This window comes from Cynara cardunculus (assembly GCF_001531365.2).
Source record: "Cynara cardunculus var. scolymus isolate 2C chromosome LG 9, CcrdV1, whole genome shotgun sequence".
In the NCBI taxonomy this organism is placed as follows: Eukaryota; Viridiplantae; Streptophyta; class Magnoliopsida; order Asterales; family Asteraceae; genus Cynara; species Cynara cardunculus.
This window is the reverse complement of record NC_037536.1, coordinates 33,774-49,230: the sequence shown is the minus strand read 5'-3', so window position 1 is coordinate 49,230 and position 15,457 is coordinate 33,774. Positions and strand designations below refer to the sequence as shown.

At 37.3% G+C, this 15,457-nt stretch overlaps 2 protein-coding genes across 7 annotated transcripts in view; one reads left to right on the top strand and one right to left on the bottom strand.

Annotated features, from left to right (window-relative positions):
* Positions 1 to 2,550, top strand: part of LOC112518428 — a 20,073-nt gene extending 17,523 nt beyond the window's left edge. For 4 of the 6 annotated variants that reach the window (XM_025126114.1, XM_025126113.1, XM_025126117.1 and 1 more), the window contains 4 exons: positions 478 to 537; positions 628 to 750; positions 1,534 to 1,572; positions 2,123 to 2,550. In XM_025126114.1, the coding sequence (XP_024981882.1) occupies positions 478 to 537; positions 628 to 750; positions 1,534 to 1,572; positions 2,123 to 2,251 (351 nt within the window). In that variant the 3' untranslated portion in view covers positions 2,252 to 2,550. Of the gene's footprint in view, positions 1 to 477; positions 538 to 627; positions 751 to 1,533; positions 1,573 to 1,939; positions 2,019 to 2,122 lie in introns of all 6 variants that reach the window. The other 2 variants (XM_025126116.1, XM_025126115.1) reach the window with 2 other exon arrangements.
* Positions 2,551 to 4,122: 1,572 nt separating this feature from the next.
* LOC112518153 (histone-lysine N-methyltransferase, H3 lysine-9 specific SUVH1-like) lies at positions 4,123 to 15,242 on the bottom strand. The gene is made up of 3 exons (XM_025125753.1): positions 15,194 to 15,242; positions 12,503 to 14,718; positions 4,123 to 4,381 (listed from the first exon to the last, which is right to left on the bottom strand). Exon 2 carries the CDS (start codon positions 14,647 to 14,649, stop codon positions 12,559 to 12,561), a length of 2,091 nt encoding a protein of 696 aa, XP_024981521.1. The 5' UTR covers positions 14,650 to 14,718; positions 15,194 to 15,242; the 3' UTR covers positions 4,123 to 4,381; positions 12,503 to 12,558.
* Between the last annotated feature and the right edge of the window lie 215 nt (positions 15,243 to 15,457).

The window sequence follows — 15,457 nt, the reverse complement described above, 5'->3', positions numbered from 1 at the left end:
AAACTGTTTCATGTATTTCTCTAACATTAATGAAACTGTTTCATGTATTTCTCTAAAATTAAAATAATGAAGATGATAATATCTATGATTAACACCCTCTACAATAAAAATGATTAATCAACCTCTCATAATTACAAAAAAATGAACAAAATGAAAATTTATGATTGTTTGAATGCGGTTTGCACGGTTTGTACAAATTGAGTGGTTTGCATTTGATCGCTCCCCTATATATATATATACACACATACATACATGATATACAGACTTGCTGTCTTAAACCATGCCATGCCTCGCCGTGGCTCCTAAGGCTTGAGGCATGACCTTGCTGTCACTCTGTTTAGAACCTTGACTATTAGTCAATGACTCTCACTAGAGGGAGTTTTATGTCATATAGAACCTTTGTATATTCTTCGTTTTCCATTGAATTTCAAACTGTTTGAGAAACACTTCATCAAGTTTCCATTTTCAATTCAACAGCCAGGCATGGAAGGGCGCAATTGTTATGCCGACGAACATTACTTCCCAACACTTTTTCGGGTTAGTACTTTGAACTTTTGTTATTTTATCACTTTTCTCACTTCGATTTTGTTTCTAGTTGCTAACATGCTTCTCAATCACTTCTCTCAGATGGTTGATCCTGGTGGAATTGCCAATTGGTCTGTAACATATGTTGATTGGTCGGAAAGAAAGTGGCACCCAAAGTCATATAAATCTCAAGATGTTACTTCCAAGCTTCTTAGAAACATAACGGTGCATATAAATATCTTATTCTAATAAAGTTACTCTTTTGGGACCATGAAGCCATGGATTCGAGCCACAGAAACAAGTCATTTTGCAACGGCTTCTCTTCCCTGCGGCATAAAACCCATGGCTCATGAGTAGCCATTTTTTCTTCAAATACTCCCTCCATCCCAAAAGTAAATACCCATAAAGTCATATAAATCTCAAGATGTTCCTTCCAAGCTTCTTAGAAACATAACGGTACATATAAATATCTTATTCTAATAAAGTTACTCTTTTGGGACCATGAAGCCATGGATTCGAGCCACAGAAACAAGTCATTTTGCAACGGCTTCTCTTCCCTGCGGCATAAAACCCATGGCTCATGAGTAGCCATTTTTTCTTCAAATACTCCCTCCATCCCAAAAGTAAATACCCACAAACGGAGAAAGAACACAGTTTAAGAAATGTGCAATTTGTACACTTTTAAATTAACTAAATGACAATTTTACCCCTAATAGTAGAGGTAGTAATGAATTTCTCCATCTCTGGTAGAATTAGAAAGTAGACATTTACTTTTGTAAGTGGACACTTATTCTGGACAAACTAAAATAGCAATGTTGACATTTGTTTTGGGGAGGAGGGAGTACTATGGTATATGACACCATTGGCCCAACTAATCGATAAAATCTATGCAAAACTCATCCTCATAAAAAAATTGATAGCGTCGATTGGGAGTCGGACCAGTTAGCACCAAATGCAATGACTTTTGGGTCCTCGTAAGTAGCCATTTAACATTATTTTGTACTGCAGGCCTTTGATACTAGCCTGCATTTCACAAGTGATGAGAAGGTAGAGTTTAATACTTTATTAAATTATAATTTGATACATTTTTTTACATATATGTAACAACCCGTCCCACACATGGATAGAAAAGTAGATTTGTGAGTTCCTTATAAGCTCAAAGTTGTGGGCTATCAATAACTTCCTCCATGGTTTTAAGTTGAATCCGAAGTTATTGGGCCAACCTATTGCTTTGGGCTTTGGGCTTTGGGGAGTTATTATAATATAATACATAAAGATCATGAGCTCTCAAGTTGTAATGCTTATAATGTATTTCCTAACAATTCTTACTCGAAACTAGAAGACATTCATGTCATCTTCCGATTAGTAGTGGAGTTGACCTCAAAAGTCAAACTATACTCTTTAAACAATGCAGGGAGCATCCGCAATGGTGGTTCTTCATTAGGTTCTTATAAGAACCTCCACTGCGGCTACAGGTTCTTGTCAAGTAATAGGTTCTTATAAAAACCCAAGTTCTTATCCAGAACATGTTTTTGCCTCGATTCTTGTACTGTTCTTTTAGATTACAAGTTCATTGTACTGTTATTGCCTTTTGCAGAAGACTGTGTTGACAACGCCATGCATATGGAACGGAATGAAGCGGCCTTGCTTCCTATTCGCAAGAAAGTTCTTTCCTGAAACTTTGGATAACTTAATGCAACTTTTCTCAAATTCTACAGCGTTCTGAATTGGGCATTGTCATTTATGGATCGATTCACAACAGAATCCGACCCTCCCTCCCTCCCTCTCACTGATTTCCATATACAAACTTGTGCCTATCGGCATGTTGTAGCAGCACGTGATTTGCGTAGTTGACGAGGCTTTGGATGATGCTTTATGGATTTCATTTTTAGATTGTTAAAAGTTTTGACCCTTCTTTTTATGATACCTATTTTTCAATATATTTTGGGCAATTGTCTTGTGTTGATGGGATTTTTTTTATGTTGTTTTCTGGTTTATAAGATGCATATATTACGAGTTGCTTTACGTCTGTTTATTGATCCGTTATGATTCATGAAAGGTCCAAAAATTTAGTCTTGTCCCAATCGCTTTGACACTAGTAAGTTCTAGAGATGGCAAACCAGTTAACCTGCTTGCCCTTGGGAGCTGTAACCAGTCCTTGTTGAAAAGCCATGACTGGCAGTAACCAGTTTAACCGGTCACATAACTGTCTTTTATGACCGGTTGCTTTTATTTAGCTTATAACCGCTTGCCGGATAAAAGAAACATGACCGGTAGTAACTGGTTTGACGGGTCACAACGTCTTTTATAAACAATTAAGTAGTTGGTGTTCTTTTAGTGTTTAACTCTATATATGTACATATAACATGAATTAAATAAAATTTTATATATACTTTAATTAAATTATATTTTATTTATTTGATCATAAATTGAAAAACATAAACTTCATTCAAACAGTTTAAAAATCATAAGTATTTGATATATGAAAATTGTCTAAAACATAAATATTTAAAACATGAAAAATTGTTTAATACATAAATTATATAAAATTGTTACACATAACCTGTCCTCATGTCATGACCAGTTATATTGGGGCTGGACCCATTTGGGTTTTGGTTGGGCCTGCTCGATCACAAACCAATTACATTCGATCTATCCTTAAATTAATCATCTGGTTCACTTAACTTCAACTGACTGTCCATCTCTACTTGGGCCTATCTTTTTTATACTAGTCTCTTGCTCTTGTCTTGGCCATTTGACATAGGAGAGGAAACTACAAACTTCTAATCCATATTCCAGAGGTTGTGGCTTTTCCTACTTTCTTATTGCATCAATCTTTGTTGGATATATTCGTGATTTACCACTAGTTAATTCGAAAGGCATGTCCATCGACTTTTAAGAACTATATCAAGTCCGAAAAGTTGTCTTGGATACATCGGACTCCTAATATTTGGTGGTATCCTAATCTTAAATCGAACATTGAGAAATGGCTAAGTGATTGTTTATTAATACAAATTGGGTAAGCGCTAATCAGATTAAAGCAAACTCCAGGTCAATATTGATCATTGACCAGAGTAAGAGCCTCTCCCTTGATAGGAATATCATCTTTTGGTTTGAAGGGATGATTGGAATTGAAATCCCATGATTACAATTAAATCCCACAAACATGGATTTAGAAATGCCATAGTTGGTTTTTCGTGAAATTTGTTTATATGTTAAAAACACGTCTTTTGTAATAATCAATTAATAAAAAGGTAAAATGATTATTTTAATAACTAATTTAAAAAGTGAAATTCAATTCCATTCCAAATATTCCAATTCTTCCACAAAATCCAACTCCCCCTCGAAAACATTCTATCAAACCAAACGGTGATACTTTCTGGCCCATGCAGGCACCAAGTAAACATCTTTTACGTGGTGAGAGCCAGCAAGTGTTTAGTAAACCTTGTGTGCAGCCGCACAATGACTCAAGGCTACCACTTGACCCTAACATGGTGGAGAACCTCATACTGGTTTTCGGAATATGACATCAAGAAGAGGGTTAGTTTCAGGATAATCTTCTGCCGCAACAAAGCCAATCGGCACACATTCGGTTCCTCAAGTACTACCATCATATCATCTTAGGTAGATGCATCATAAATCATAAAGAGTACATTAAAACATAGTCACCTAATAATCAATCATAGGAAGCAAGGGTTACACAATACCCAATCCCCATACACAATTTCAATTTCAAGTACTACTACTTAAACACAACTTAAATATGACTTTTCACCAAGTCCTAATCCTTGATAACAATTCTGCCCAAAAACAACTCCGATTCATTTCCGCCTACAAACTACAGATTCTTCTGTTTCTGCAAAAATAACAAACCACAAATGGTTAGAGAGATCCACAGTTTTCACCATAAAAGTCGTCATTCCCAGCTATAACAAGGTGTAGTTTTCCTTACGAAAATATGAACATTGAAAAGTAGTTAAAAACAATTCATGCAAGGGACCAAATACTTGAATAACATATAAAAGTACACATACTTGAATAGCTAAATACCCCCTCTTCTTTTTTTGTTGCAAACAGGGGTCTTCCCAGAAACAACTTCTATCTCAAGAGACACAGGTAAAGTCTGCATACATCCTACCCCTAGACCCTACCTTCTGGTGGGATATCCGGGGTTCGTTTGGTTTACCATAAACACCCCCGTGTAAGATTTGACACTATCACTTACCTTATCGGGTAAGATTTTAGTCCCCAAAAATGGCATCGTATGCAACAGTTTACCCGCTAAGCATTATTTTAACTGGGTAAGAGTCGTCACACTCACTTACCGCGTAAGACTCTCGGTCCTCGCCATTGCTCTTACCGGGTAAGATTTTTGATCCTTGCCATGTTCATCCGATAAGGTAATGTGACTTGGTAAGTGCTTACCAGGTAAGTATTAGGTAAACAGCCCCTTGGTGTCAAATTTTTAGGCTCTTTCTGCTCAAATTACTTATCCAACTCGTCAACTTCTGTAAAGCATTCCATTGTACTGAATTAACTAGTTCAAAATGAGCAAAAGTATTAAGACAGGCTACAAGTGTTTCACGGTCTTTACACTACCGAATTGATCATAATCCAAAACTGGCCATATATATGTGGCAAATTAGGCCTGTTTGATATATTTACTCCAACTTGAGGAGTGTTGAAATGCATAACAGTTATGTCATTTTACTATGCAGTTTACCTTTACATTGTTATTTAGGGTTTCTATTCGGTCAGACATTAACCCACTCTACAAGTATTCCTTCTCATTTATTTAACAGATTAATCATGCTCATCAATAACCATATTTTGTTGGTATCAATCCATAATGGGATCCTTCTCTAAGACGAAACATGTTCGTGATTCTTTAAATGACTTGTAGGGTAGAGATGTAAAGCACCTACATGTTCCATAGATACAAAAAGTAGATTGGAAAACTCTACTATATGACAATTAGAGGCCTAGATACAGCATACCATAAGGGTGTTACGCGGGATGGTTTGGTGCTGACTGAGACGGGACAGGACTGATTGGGACACAAATGCCTTTTTTCTGCTCACCAAAATAGGTGGAAACAAAATCAAAGAGATGCACAAGATTGGTAAATTACTAAACTACCCATGTCAAATAAAAACCCTAAAACCTTGCACGATCCTTTCACCCGTGTACCTCACTCTCGCCCAACCTGTCCCATCCAATCCTGTTTGCGTACCAAATGCACCCTAATGTTGCCACTCCAGTCATTTTCCATGATATCTTGCATACTGTAATGTTGCCACTCCAATCATTTTCGATGATATTTTGCATACCATAATGTTGCCACTTCCAGTCATGTTTGATGATATCTTGCATACCATAATGTTGACACTAGTCACTTTCCATGATATCTTGCATACCATAATATTGCCACTCTAGTCATTTTCAATGATCTTCTAGGAATCTTAAGGGAGCTCCAACAGAAGGTATTCTGTACTCAGATTTGGGACATCACCAAACAGGAGCGATTTCTTGAAGTTGGAATCTAAATCCAACAAGCTAGATGGTTTCTCAAATGCAAACCACACAAGTTGTCTAATTACTCGAAACTCAACTACTAGTTAGTGTCAACATTGCCTCTTGCAAGGGCAAGAAACAAACAACAATTTCACAGGCTAGTGTGGAATCAATAAGTCACGTCCTAGAAGATGCCACCTGTGAGCTTAACCAAGGATTCTGCTAATTAATATGATGCAAGTATACTGTGATAATCAGTCGACCATCCATATAGCAGGTTTTCCACGAATATACAAAACATATAGGAGTCAATTCTCATGTAGTACATGACCAGAGCATGGGATCTACTGTGTTTCCTCCAAGGCACACACCATGATTTTGATGGTTGCACCTTGCCATGTGATAAAGCAGGTCGAGTGAAAATGGCATGTGCCATGTTGCCAAGATAAGCACGACAATTTTGGCATGGCATAGTGCCATGGTGCAATATTAGACCTTCAAAATCCATTTATTCTAATTAAATTAACAGCCAGGTGATTCGCCTTTTAGATTTATCATAAGATGAGAACATAAATTCTTTATGCAACCAATACAGTTACAGTGCCGAAAAAATTCCATAAAGTCTAAAGAAGAACATTACCTAACTGCTGCTAAGTCTTCAACATCCTTCTCTTCTCTCCGAGCAAGTTTCAATGTCTATTTCCTCTAGCCAAGTCCGCTTATTTTCTACTTATCAAACTCAAGCAGCTTATACACACCTTTTTAGTGCATCTTTCTCATTTTATCTCTTCTAGTTTTGTCATAAGATATTTTTCACATCAAGTATTTTCTGTTGAGTGATTCTTTACACTTGGTTACTCATCCAAGCTACACTTCTCTTTGTGGTTGGCTTTAACATTGTTATGGAAACAATATGCTAAGGAAACAAAATCACAGTTACATCAGGGAACTTCAGGGATTCGATTCTCTCAAGTCCTATATAAATACATGTACTCATGAATGTCAATAACAAAGAACAATTTGCACTGATTTCCTGGTATTAGAGGAAAGATGTTGTGAAAAAAAGAAATTAGGGTTTTAAACTAGAATTGTCGGCTATCCGCCCTCCAACTGAGTCCAACCTAACACAGTAACACCCACTTCCAAATGACTTAGACAGGCCTCACAGGCGTACCCTGCGAGTATGGCCGCCATATGACCATCAAGTAAGTCACATGCACCACCCCCAAGCAAATGTCTGCCACTCACACTCTGGCGCATGGGCACACTTAAAACACTGTTCTGGCGTCGCTCTTTTGTCTCCATAGTCACCTTGCCACCCTCTGTCTCCTCTCGCTTTTAGTTCTTCGTTCCGGCAAGTGTGTGAAAAGCAACCATATCTGGTACTAGGTTTTGTATTTCTTCTATTTGGGGTATCACTCTCCTTTATTTGCCGTACCAGGTTTGTTCTGTTTGGGGTCTTAGTCTCCTTTGTTTGGCATATCAGGTTTCTTTTGTTTAAGGGTATCAATTCATATAATTGCTTCAGGATTTACTAAATCCTGTTTGAATCCTTTTGTTTGTGATTGGCTAAAGTAATTCCGATAGCAAGTAGGATTACCGATAGCAAACTCAACGACTCCAACTTCTTTGAATGGAATAAGATCATTCAGATGTATTTGCGTTGTATTGGTAAGGCTTACCTTTGATCCCCCACCTATGATACAGTGAATAGTGATTACAAGATGATGCCATGTTATTCCTACAAATTAGTAACTGTATTGAAAATTTTGTCATTCCCTTGATTAACACCATAAATATGTTAACAAATCAATGGATTATTTGGCTACTTTATGTAAAAAAAATTCATCGGGAAGAGAAACAAGATCAGTCACTACTCACCTACATTACGAAATTCAATAAAATCTATAAGGATCTCGACGCACTTCTTCCACTAAGTGCTTATGTGAAAATTATGCAAACTCAACAAAAGCAAATACATGCAAGTGTTTTTTGAATGGTGAGAGACCAGCATTTGATGTTTTGGAGACCAGCATTTGAGGCTCCCATGCCCACAATTTACTCATTTGTTATCTTTATAGTGTATTTATCGTCAATTTGCAAAACTTCATCAATTTCATGCAAGTCCTCAAATCAATAAAAGGGTTCCTTTTGAGTTAGCTCATTCTATGTTTAGTGCCTGTATTTTGTTACTACCAACACTGATTTTAAGTATTTTGTTATCTTTGTTGATGACTGCTCTCTTAGTCTCGTATTAGGCTTTATTTGATGAAAAATGAATCTTACGTATTTATAACTTTTTGTTCTTTCTTGCTGAAATAGACAGAGTCTGGTGTTTCAGTTCACATCATGCATAGTTATAATTTCAAACAATACATATTCGAGTCTTTTCAATCTTACTTGCTTCAATATGGCATTCTTCGTGAGTCATCATGTGTTGATAGCCCAGCTCAAAATGGGGTTGTCAAACATAAGAATCATCACCTTCTTGACGTTGCACGAGGACTTCTATTCCAAAACCTTTTGGGCAGATGCTGTCTCAACTATTATATATTTCTAATAATTCAGGTGCTCTCCATAGTTCTTGGCGTTGATATTCCATCTTCAATACATTTAGTGAAACCTTTGTTTCCTGTTGAACCTAAAATCTTTGGTACCATTGTCTTAAAAAATGGTTGAGGCATGCGCCTCAAGGCACAGCAGCCAAAACCCATGTTTGAGGTGTCACCTCTTAATGCTCTAATGGGTCATACACATTTTGGCGAGGTAGCAAATCAAAATATAAAAACTCACATTGGGTTTAGGGATTACAGGCTCGAACTGATGACTTCGATCACGTCAAGGTGACACTCTACCGCTGAGTTATATCCCTTCCTGCTCCCATCAAGAAATAGAACCGACTAATCCTAAGGCAAAGGGTCGAGAAACTCAACAACACTATCCTTGAACAACTTGGGGCCGGGCCTTCTTTTCATTTTTACACTATTACGGATATGAAAATAATGGGAAAATCAAATTCAATTGTCATCTGTCCGTATCAGAAATAGGATTAACTATGGATTCGAACCATAGCACATGGTTTCATAAAACCACACGATTTTCCAGATCTAAATCAGGTTTTACATGAAGAAGACTTGGCTCAGCGTGTTCTATTCGATACGGGTATAGGTGAGGCGAGACTAAGGCGTACGTCCTTGGAATGTTTTATGCATGTGGGTGTAATTTGTACGAGTTAGTAGGTAGGCCTATTCTTTATTTAAACAAGACTAAAAGTTGTGGTACTTTATTTAGTGGGCGACTTCTATTTAGCTAGTTATCTATAAAAGTTGTGCAGTTCATGCAAGTAACTTCTGTTTATTACAACTTTGCTACATACAATGCAACTATAGTACTATACAAGTGTATAACTATATATGTTGCTACTTACAAGTATATACTTTCGGTTTTTGTAATTTTGTATAGTGTTTTTGTATATTATGCTGCCACATACAAGCACAAAACTACTAAACATTTTTTGTATATTCTGTTTATAAAGTTGCAGCTACATCAAAGCTACGTATTACATATATATAAATATTTGTATTTTTTTTTATTTTCTGCCTCGAGCCTTACACCTCGTCACACGTTTCCATACTTTAAAATCTTGAAGGAATGATGTTATTCTCCTACACTAAATCGTTATGTCATCTCCTAAAATATCTCTTGCCAAGAAAATATTCCTTTCTTCCTTGTGTCCACCACCAAGTACTCCTAAAATATCTATATGATACCTTGTCTTCCACCTACTCCTAAGAATTGTTGTACTGTACAGTCTCCTCGTGCATTTACTGCTGATCATACTTGACCAACCACCTGTTGTTCTTGCTTATCAGAGGCGACATAGTTCTACAACAAATCCCGATCTTTTGCCTCCGTCTTCATCCACAGATCCACCTAGTGTTCCCACTACACTATCATGTGGGATAATTAAAGGTAAACAACATGCTTGTACATATCCCATATTCCCATTGCTTCCTTTGTTTCTTATAATCAATCGTCTCTCTTCTTGTAAAATAGATTCACTATTCATTCCTAATATTGTTGGTGAAGCATTGGCTCATTCCGGATGACAAATGCTACCATTGAGGAAATGAATGCCTTTGATCATAATGGTACATAGACATTCGTAGTTTTGACTGCTTACAAAAAGGAAATAGGGTGTAAACAGATGTTTATAGTTAAATTTCAACCAAATCAGTCTGTGGCTCAACTTAAAGTTCGTCTTGTTGCCAAAGGATACATTTGGCAGTAGGGGGCTAACTACTCCAACACTTACTCTCCATTTTCTTAGCTCCCTTATGTTCGGTTGCTCATCTCACTGGCAGCAAACTTTGATTGGCCCTAGCATCCCTTGGATATCAAAAAGTGTTACTCTTCATGATACTCTTCAGGAAGCGGTATATATGGAGCAAAATAGGACTTTGTTTCTAAAAGGGAGTATGGGAAAGTATGTCGCCTCAAAAAATTCTTGTATGGCTTGGAGCAGAGTCCTTGAGCATGGTTTGGCAAATTCAGTAGAGTTATCTTGATATATGGGATGCAAAAGTGTAGGTCTAATCATATAGTTTTCGAAAGGCAATCTGGAATTGGTGTGATCCTACTTATAATTTATGTTGATGATCTTGTGATTACTCGAAGCGACAACCAAAGCATACAAGGACTTAAAGACATTTCTTCAGTCTCACTTCCAAACAAAAAATTTGACCACCAAAATATTCATTAGAGTAGAGATCATGAGAAACAACGGGATCTTCTTATCTCAAAAGATATATGTTTTCAATCTTCTAAAAGAAATAGAAAATTTGGGAGCTAAACCATATAGCATCCCAATAATTCCTAATGTATACAAGAAAGAAATAATGGAGAACCATTCCATGACCCTGAGAGGTACTGAAGACTTGTTCAAAGTTGAATTATCTTATGGTCACTTTTATTTATCGACTATTTTTGGTTTGCTTGTGATAGGTCAATGTGAAAGAGTAAGCATTTGGTTGATTTAATTATTTATTTAATGATTTTCAATATTGAAGTATGAGCTTAAGATTTTGAAATATTGTCGAGGACGGATTACCATATGGTTTCAATTTTGTTTTGAAAAATTATGTGCCACATGTACCACGTGCCTTGTAACAATGATGGCCATGACTACTATGGTGCCTCAACGACCTATTCATTTTAGGATACCAAGTATCACCTAGCTAATATCCTAACAAAACCCTTATTGAAAACTAATATTGAGTTTATCAAGCAACAAATTGGCCTAATAAATATTTCTGCACTAACTTGAAGAGTGTTAATATCCCATTAACGTTTGTTATGTTTTTCATTGCCTTACTAAAGAGTTTTGCTATGTATTTCTTACCACAAACCCACATCATGTACTACAATTATTAGGATTTTCCTGTGCGAATAAATCATCACTTCTATTAGTGATGTCTTCTCACGTTAATTATGGAAAACCATTAAAGATTGTCTTCTAGTTTCTGATTGAGCACTATGACTCCCATACTAATTTTTACGTTGAGTGACTTGACAATACTTTTTGCATCAACCATCTAACAGGTCCTTAATATTAGTAATTAGGCACCTTCCAAGCATTTTGGTGTCTCAACTTCGAAACGTAATTAGATAATAGGCACTATTGCTTTGGACCAATATAATACTAATCTAGCATTTCGAAACATGCATACAATAAATCTTAAGAAAAATGTGCATCAACAATGACCCAGGAACTGCATTCCAACATGGCTCACACGTTTGACTTGCTCAAATTCACATGGTCACAACTCCACCCTCCCCTACAAGATGGTTCCAAAGATGATCAATCCCAGAAAAAGGAAAGGAAACTTCGAACACAAAGGTGTCACAATGCCATTAACCTCTATGAAGCTCATCATTGCTCAAACCAAAACACAACATGATCTAAAGGTTGTTCTAGTCCATGTTTCATATTCATGGACCATATATATATTTACATTAGGCTAAACCAAAAACACAAGAGAACAATAGACTCATAATAAATTGTCTTTCTTCTTAAATTTAGTTGTAGTTCCAATTAGAAAATGCAATTGAAGTGTCAAATTGAGAACCATACGGGATATACTACATAAAGACGGTATTGGTCTTTCAACCCTGCATATGATGGGAGCAGCACTACACATGCACTGACCTGAAAACAATCCAAATGCATTCTAGGACCACAGAATAAGCTGACAGTAAACAAGAACCAAAAATCCAAAAGATTTTAAAATGATCAAAGATGAATCAGATGATTTTAGAGCTAGGAATTATCAAAAAGATGGTTCTAAGCTACCTGCCGAAATTAAAATTAGTTGCAACATGCATCTAGATTGATAGGACAAACAAAAAGCAAAATAAAACAAAATGACCAATTAATTTAAGAGGGATAAAAAGAGATGGCTACCTTTTACAGGAGGCACCATTTAGCATGCATCATCCTCGCAAAGTTTTTGTAGACCACTAGTAAAAAGAGCCCTTGCATCTCGGTGTTCCACACAGACACTTTTTCCTCTGCGAGCCAGCTTTGTCAGCCCGTACCGTTCCATAGTTATATGTTAACTCCTGCATAGGAGGAATGTGTTTGATTGCATAAAAGCCAACATGGAGATATGATTCATCGTGATTCTCACGAACAACTGGCTGCCAGTACACGTTAGGCGAGCAGCTGTGGTTCATAAAACGGCCCACATTTCCCTCATTTTTGGCACTGATAATTAAAGGAAATGGAAATTTTGCAGGTTCATCAACAGGCAGAGATTCCACAGAATCAAAGGAGCGAGTAGCATCAAAAATGTAATTGTCATCAGGGTCAATTCCATTTTCCTCCACTGTTGAAGAATCAATAACTACACCTGCATATTCACATATAAAAGCTCCTGCACGAATGGGATCCCAAGACCTAAGTCCCCAACCCTTATCCCTTGTTTTAAACACCTCTAGACGGATTTTCAGACCTGCTTGGGAAACTCGGTTCCTGCAGTTAGGAGGGCATAAACAAGATTTACCACACTCATGAACCAATGAGTTATGACTGAGAAGAACACCAAGTGAGGTATATGGCATATAGCCTCCATTTCTTTGAACACAAGGGCAGTTAGTGGCAGGTTGGCATCCAGTTGAGCAGCTGCAGTTTATAGAAGATTTGGTCGAAGCAAATGGCTTTCTATACTTGAGACTGGATGAGTATGTAAAATAAGCAGGCCCCTTTTCATTATCGATGTCGTTTACAAGGCAAACAGGTAAATTTTCAGCCCCAGAAGTAAGGTCGGGCAGAATTACCCCAACCCTTGTAGTAGCACCATCCTTCCATAGCTGAATTGATTTCCATAATGTAAATGCCTCAGGCTGTCCTGCAACTCTAACCAATTTGTACTTAAAAACATTGCAACCAGACTTCCCTTTCTCAATCCAAGACTCGTGTATCTTGTATAGACCATCATAGACATATACCTTGCCAGTCGGATTGGCAAAATCCCGAAGACCCCGAATGACTCGTACCTCATTAGCCCTGTGCAAGCTCTTTTCGAGAGCAAGGTTACCCCTTACTAGTTTTTGATCCATCTGTGGTTTATCTTTCCTCTGAACACCCCCTTGGCCACTGTATATCAGCACGTCGCCATCATCCCCTTCATCTTCATATCCTCCCGAGGAAACAATACTGACAGCCACAGGCTCTTCGTCTGCAGAGAACTTAACACCCATATAATCTATCCCAGCCATACTTGGAGCATGCAATCCCACCAAGCACAATTCAAACCGAAAAAAGAAAATGTCACCAATATCTACACCAGGTACAGCCCCAATCCTCTTCTTGACGTTAGCCCGAGCCCCTTTATTCATACAAATAGTACCTGCCCTCAAGTCAGGGCGCCGTGTTACCCCTGCCATAGCCTCCTTTGTATCATCAAGTTGTGTAATCTTTCTCCGGAGCAAATTATAAACCACGAGTACACGTCCGACCAACTCCTTGTCACTGTCAGCTTGACGGAAAGTATCAATTTCCAAGAGATTAAAAGATCCCAATAGATGAGTAACGTATGAGTCAATGTCAATCTCGGAATTAGAAACAGCAATCCCAGCTGCACCCCTAGACTTTCTGCGAGTTTTTGGCTTTTTCTCATCATCACTGCCATCCATACCAAAGCTGTTGTCATAACCATCACTCTGACTATATCCATCCTCGTCTACAATTGTATGACTCCTAGAACTCCTTCTTGATGTCCCTATCTCACCATTTCTTGATGCTGTTACTGGGGTCCTAAAAGAATTTAAAGGAACTGGTGAGGGGATAGGGTAAGACCTACCAGGAGCCGGTCCACTGCCTTGCCTTTGAGACTCATTTGAGGCATAAAAGGGGAAGAACGGTGCAGCACCAGGCGGAAATGGCCCAGTTGGAGGAACCGATGCAAATGGAGAAGACTGGGGTGGTGCAGAAGAATCAGAATGCGATGGAAAAATTGGAACGAGACATCTCAATGGCTTAACAGTCAGAACCTTAGACTTGTCCATAGGACCAGAAGGAACAGAATCGGAACCAAAAGTATGTTCCATGGAAATCAAGAGTCCTCCAAAATTTCACAAACTCAAATCTTCCCAAAAGAGAAGCACAATTGTCATCACCTGAAAAATACATACATATCAAATGCATTAAATTAGGAAAAGGGAACCCACCATTTCTAATCAGCTAAATACCCAAAACAAGTACAAAGCAAACATGAACCATAACTCGTAGTTGAAAACTGCCCTCCTGAAACATACAAATAGACTTGAAAATATAACATAATGAACGTCTAGCCTTCAGTAAGATCACCAAATTTAACACAAATAAAGACAAAACCTAAACTTTTTAAAACCCTAAATACACAAATCTGAAATCGATAATTCAAACCCAACAACACATGATTTGAGGTACAACAAGAAGAAGAAGAAGAAACGAAGACAGGGAGGGCACGAGAACTAGGGTTCATTAGTGATAAAAATAAAATAAAGAAACGGTAGAAAACATGGAGATTATTCCAAATATCAGATCTATTTTCATTGTGGAAGCATAAATCGAGGGAAAACCCTCATGTAGATCTTGGAATTTGGAAATTACCTTTGGGTTTCGAATTTGGGAGAGCGAGGGAGTGTGCCAGCAGAATGAAATTTGAATGCAGGTTTCAGTTCTGCTTCTATGTATGCTTTTTCACGTTTTCAATTTTTGTAACAAAACAAATCCTATTTGTGTATCCCCACGGAATAAATATTAATCAAAGTTTTTTTAATTAACAGAAATATTTGTTATATATTTTATCCTTTTTTTCAAAATTTAAAAAAAAATTATTTCCTTTTTGTTCATTATTTTAAATAATAGTTTAAC

What these genes read in the sequence shown, in the direction of transcription:
- LOC112518153 (XM_025125753.1), bottom strand. Translation starts at nt 14,649, where the DNA reads ATGGAACATACTTTTGGTTCCGATTCTGTTCCTTCTGGTCCTATGGAC.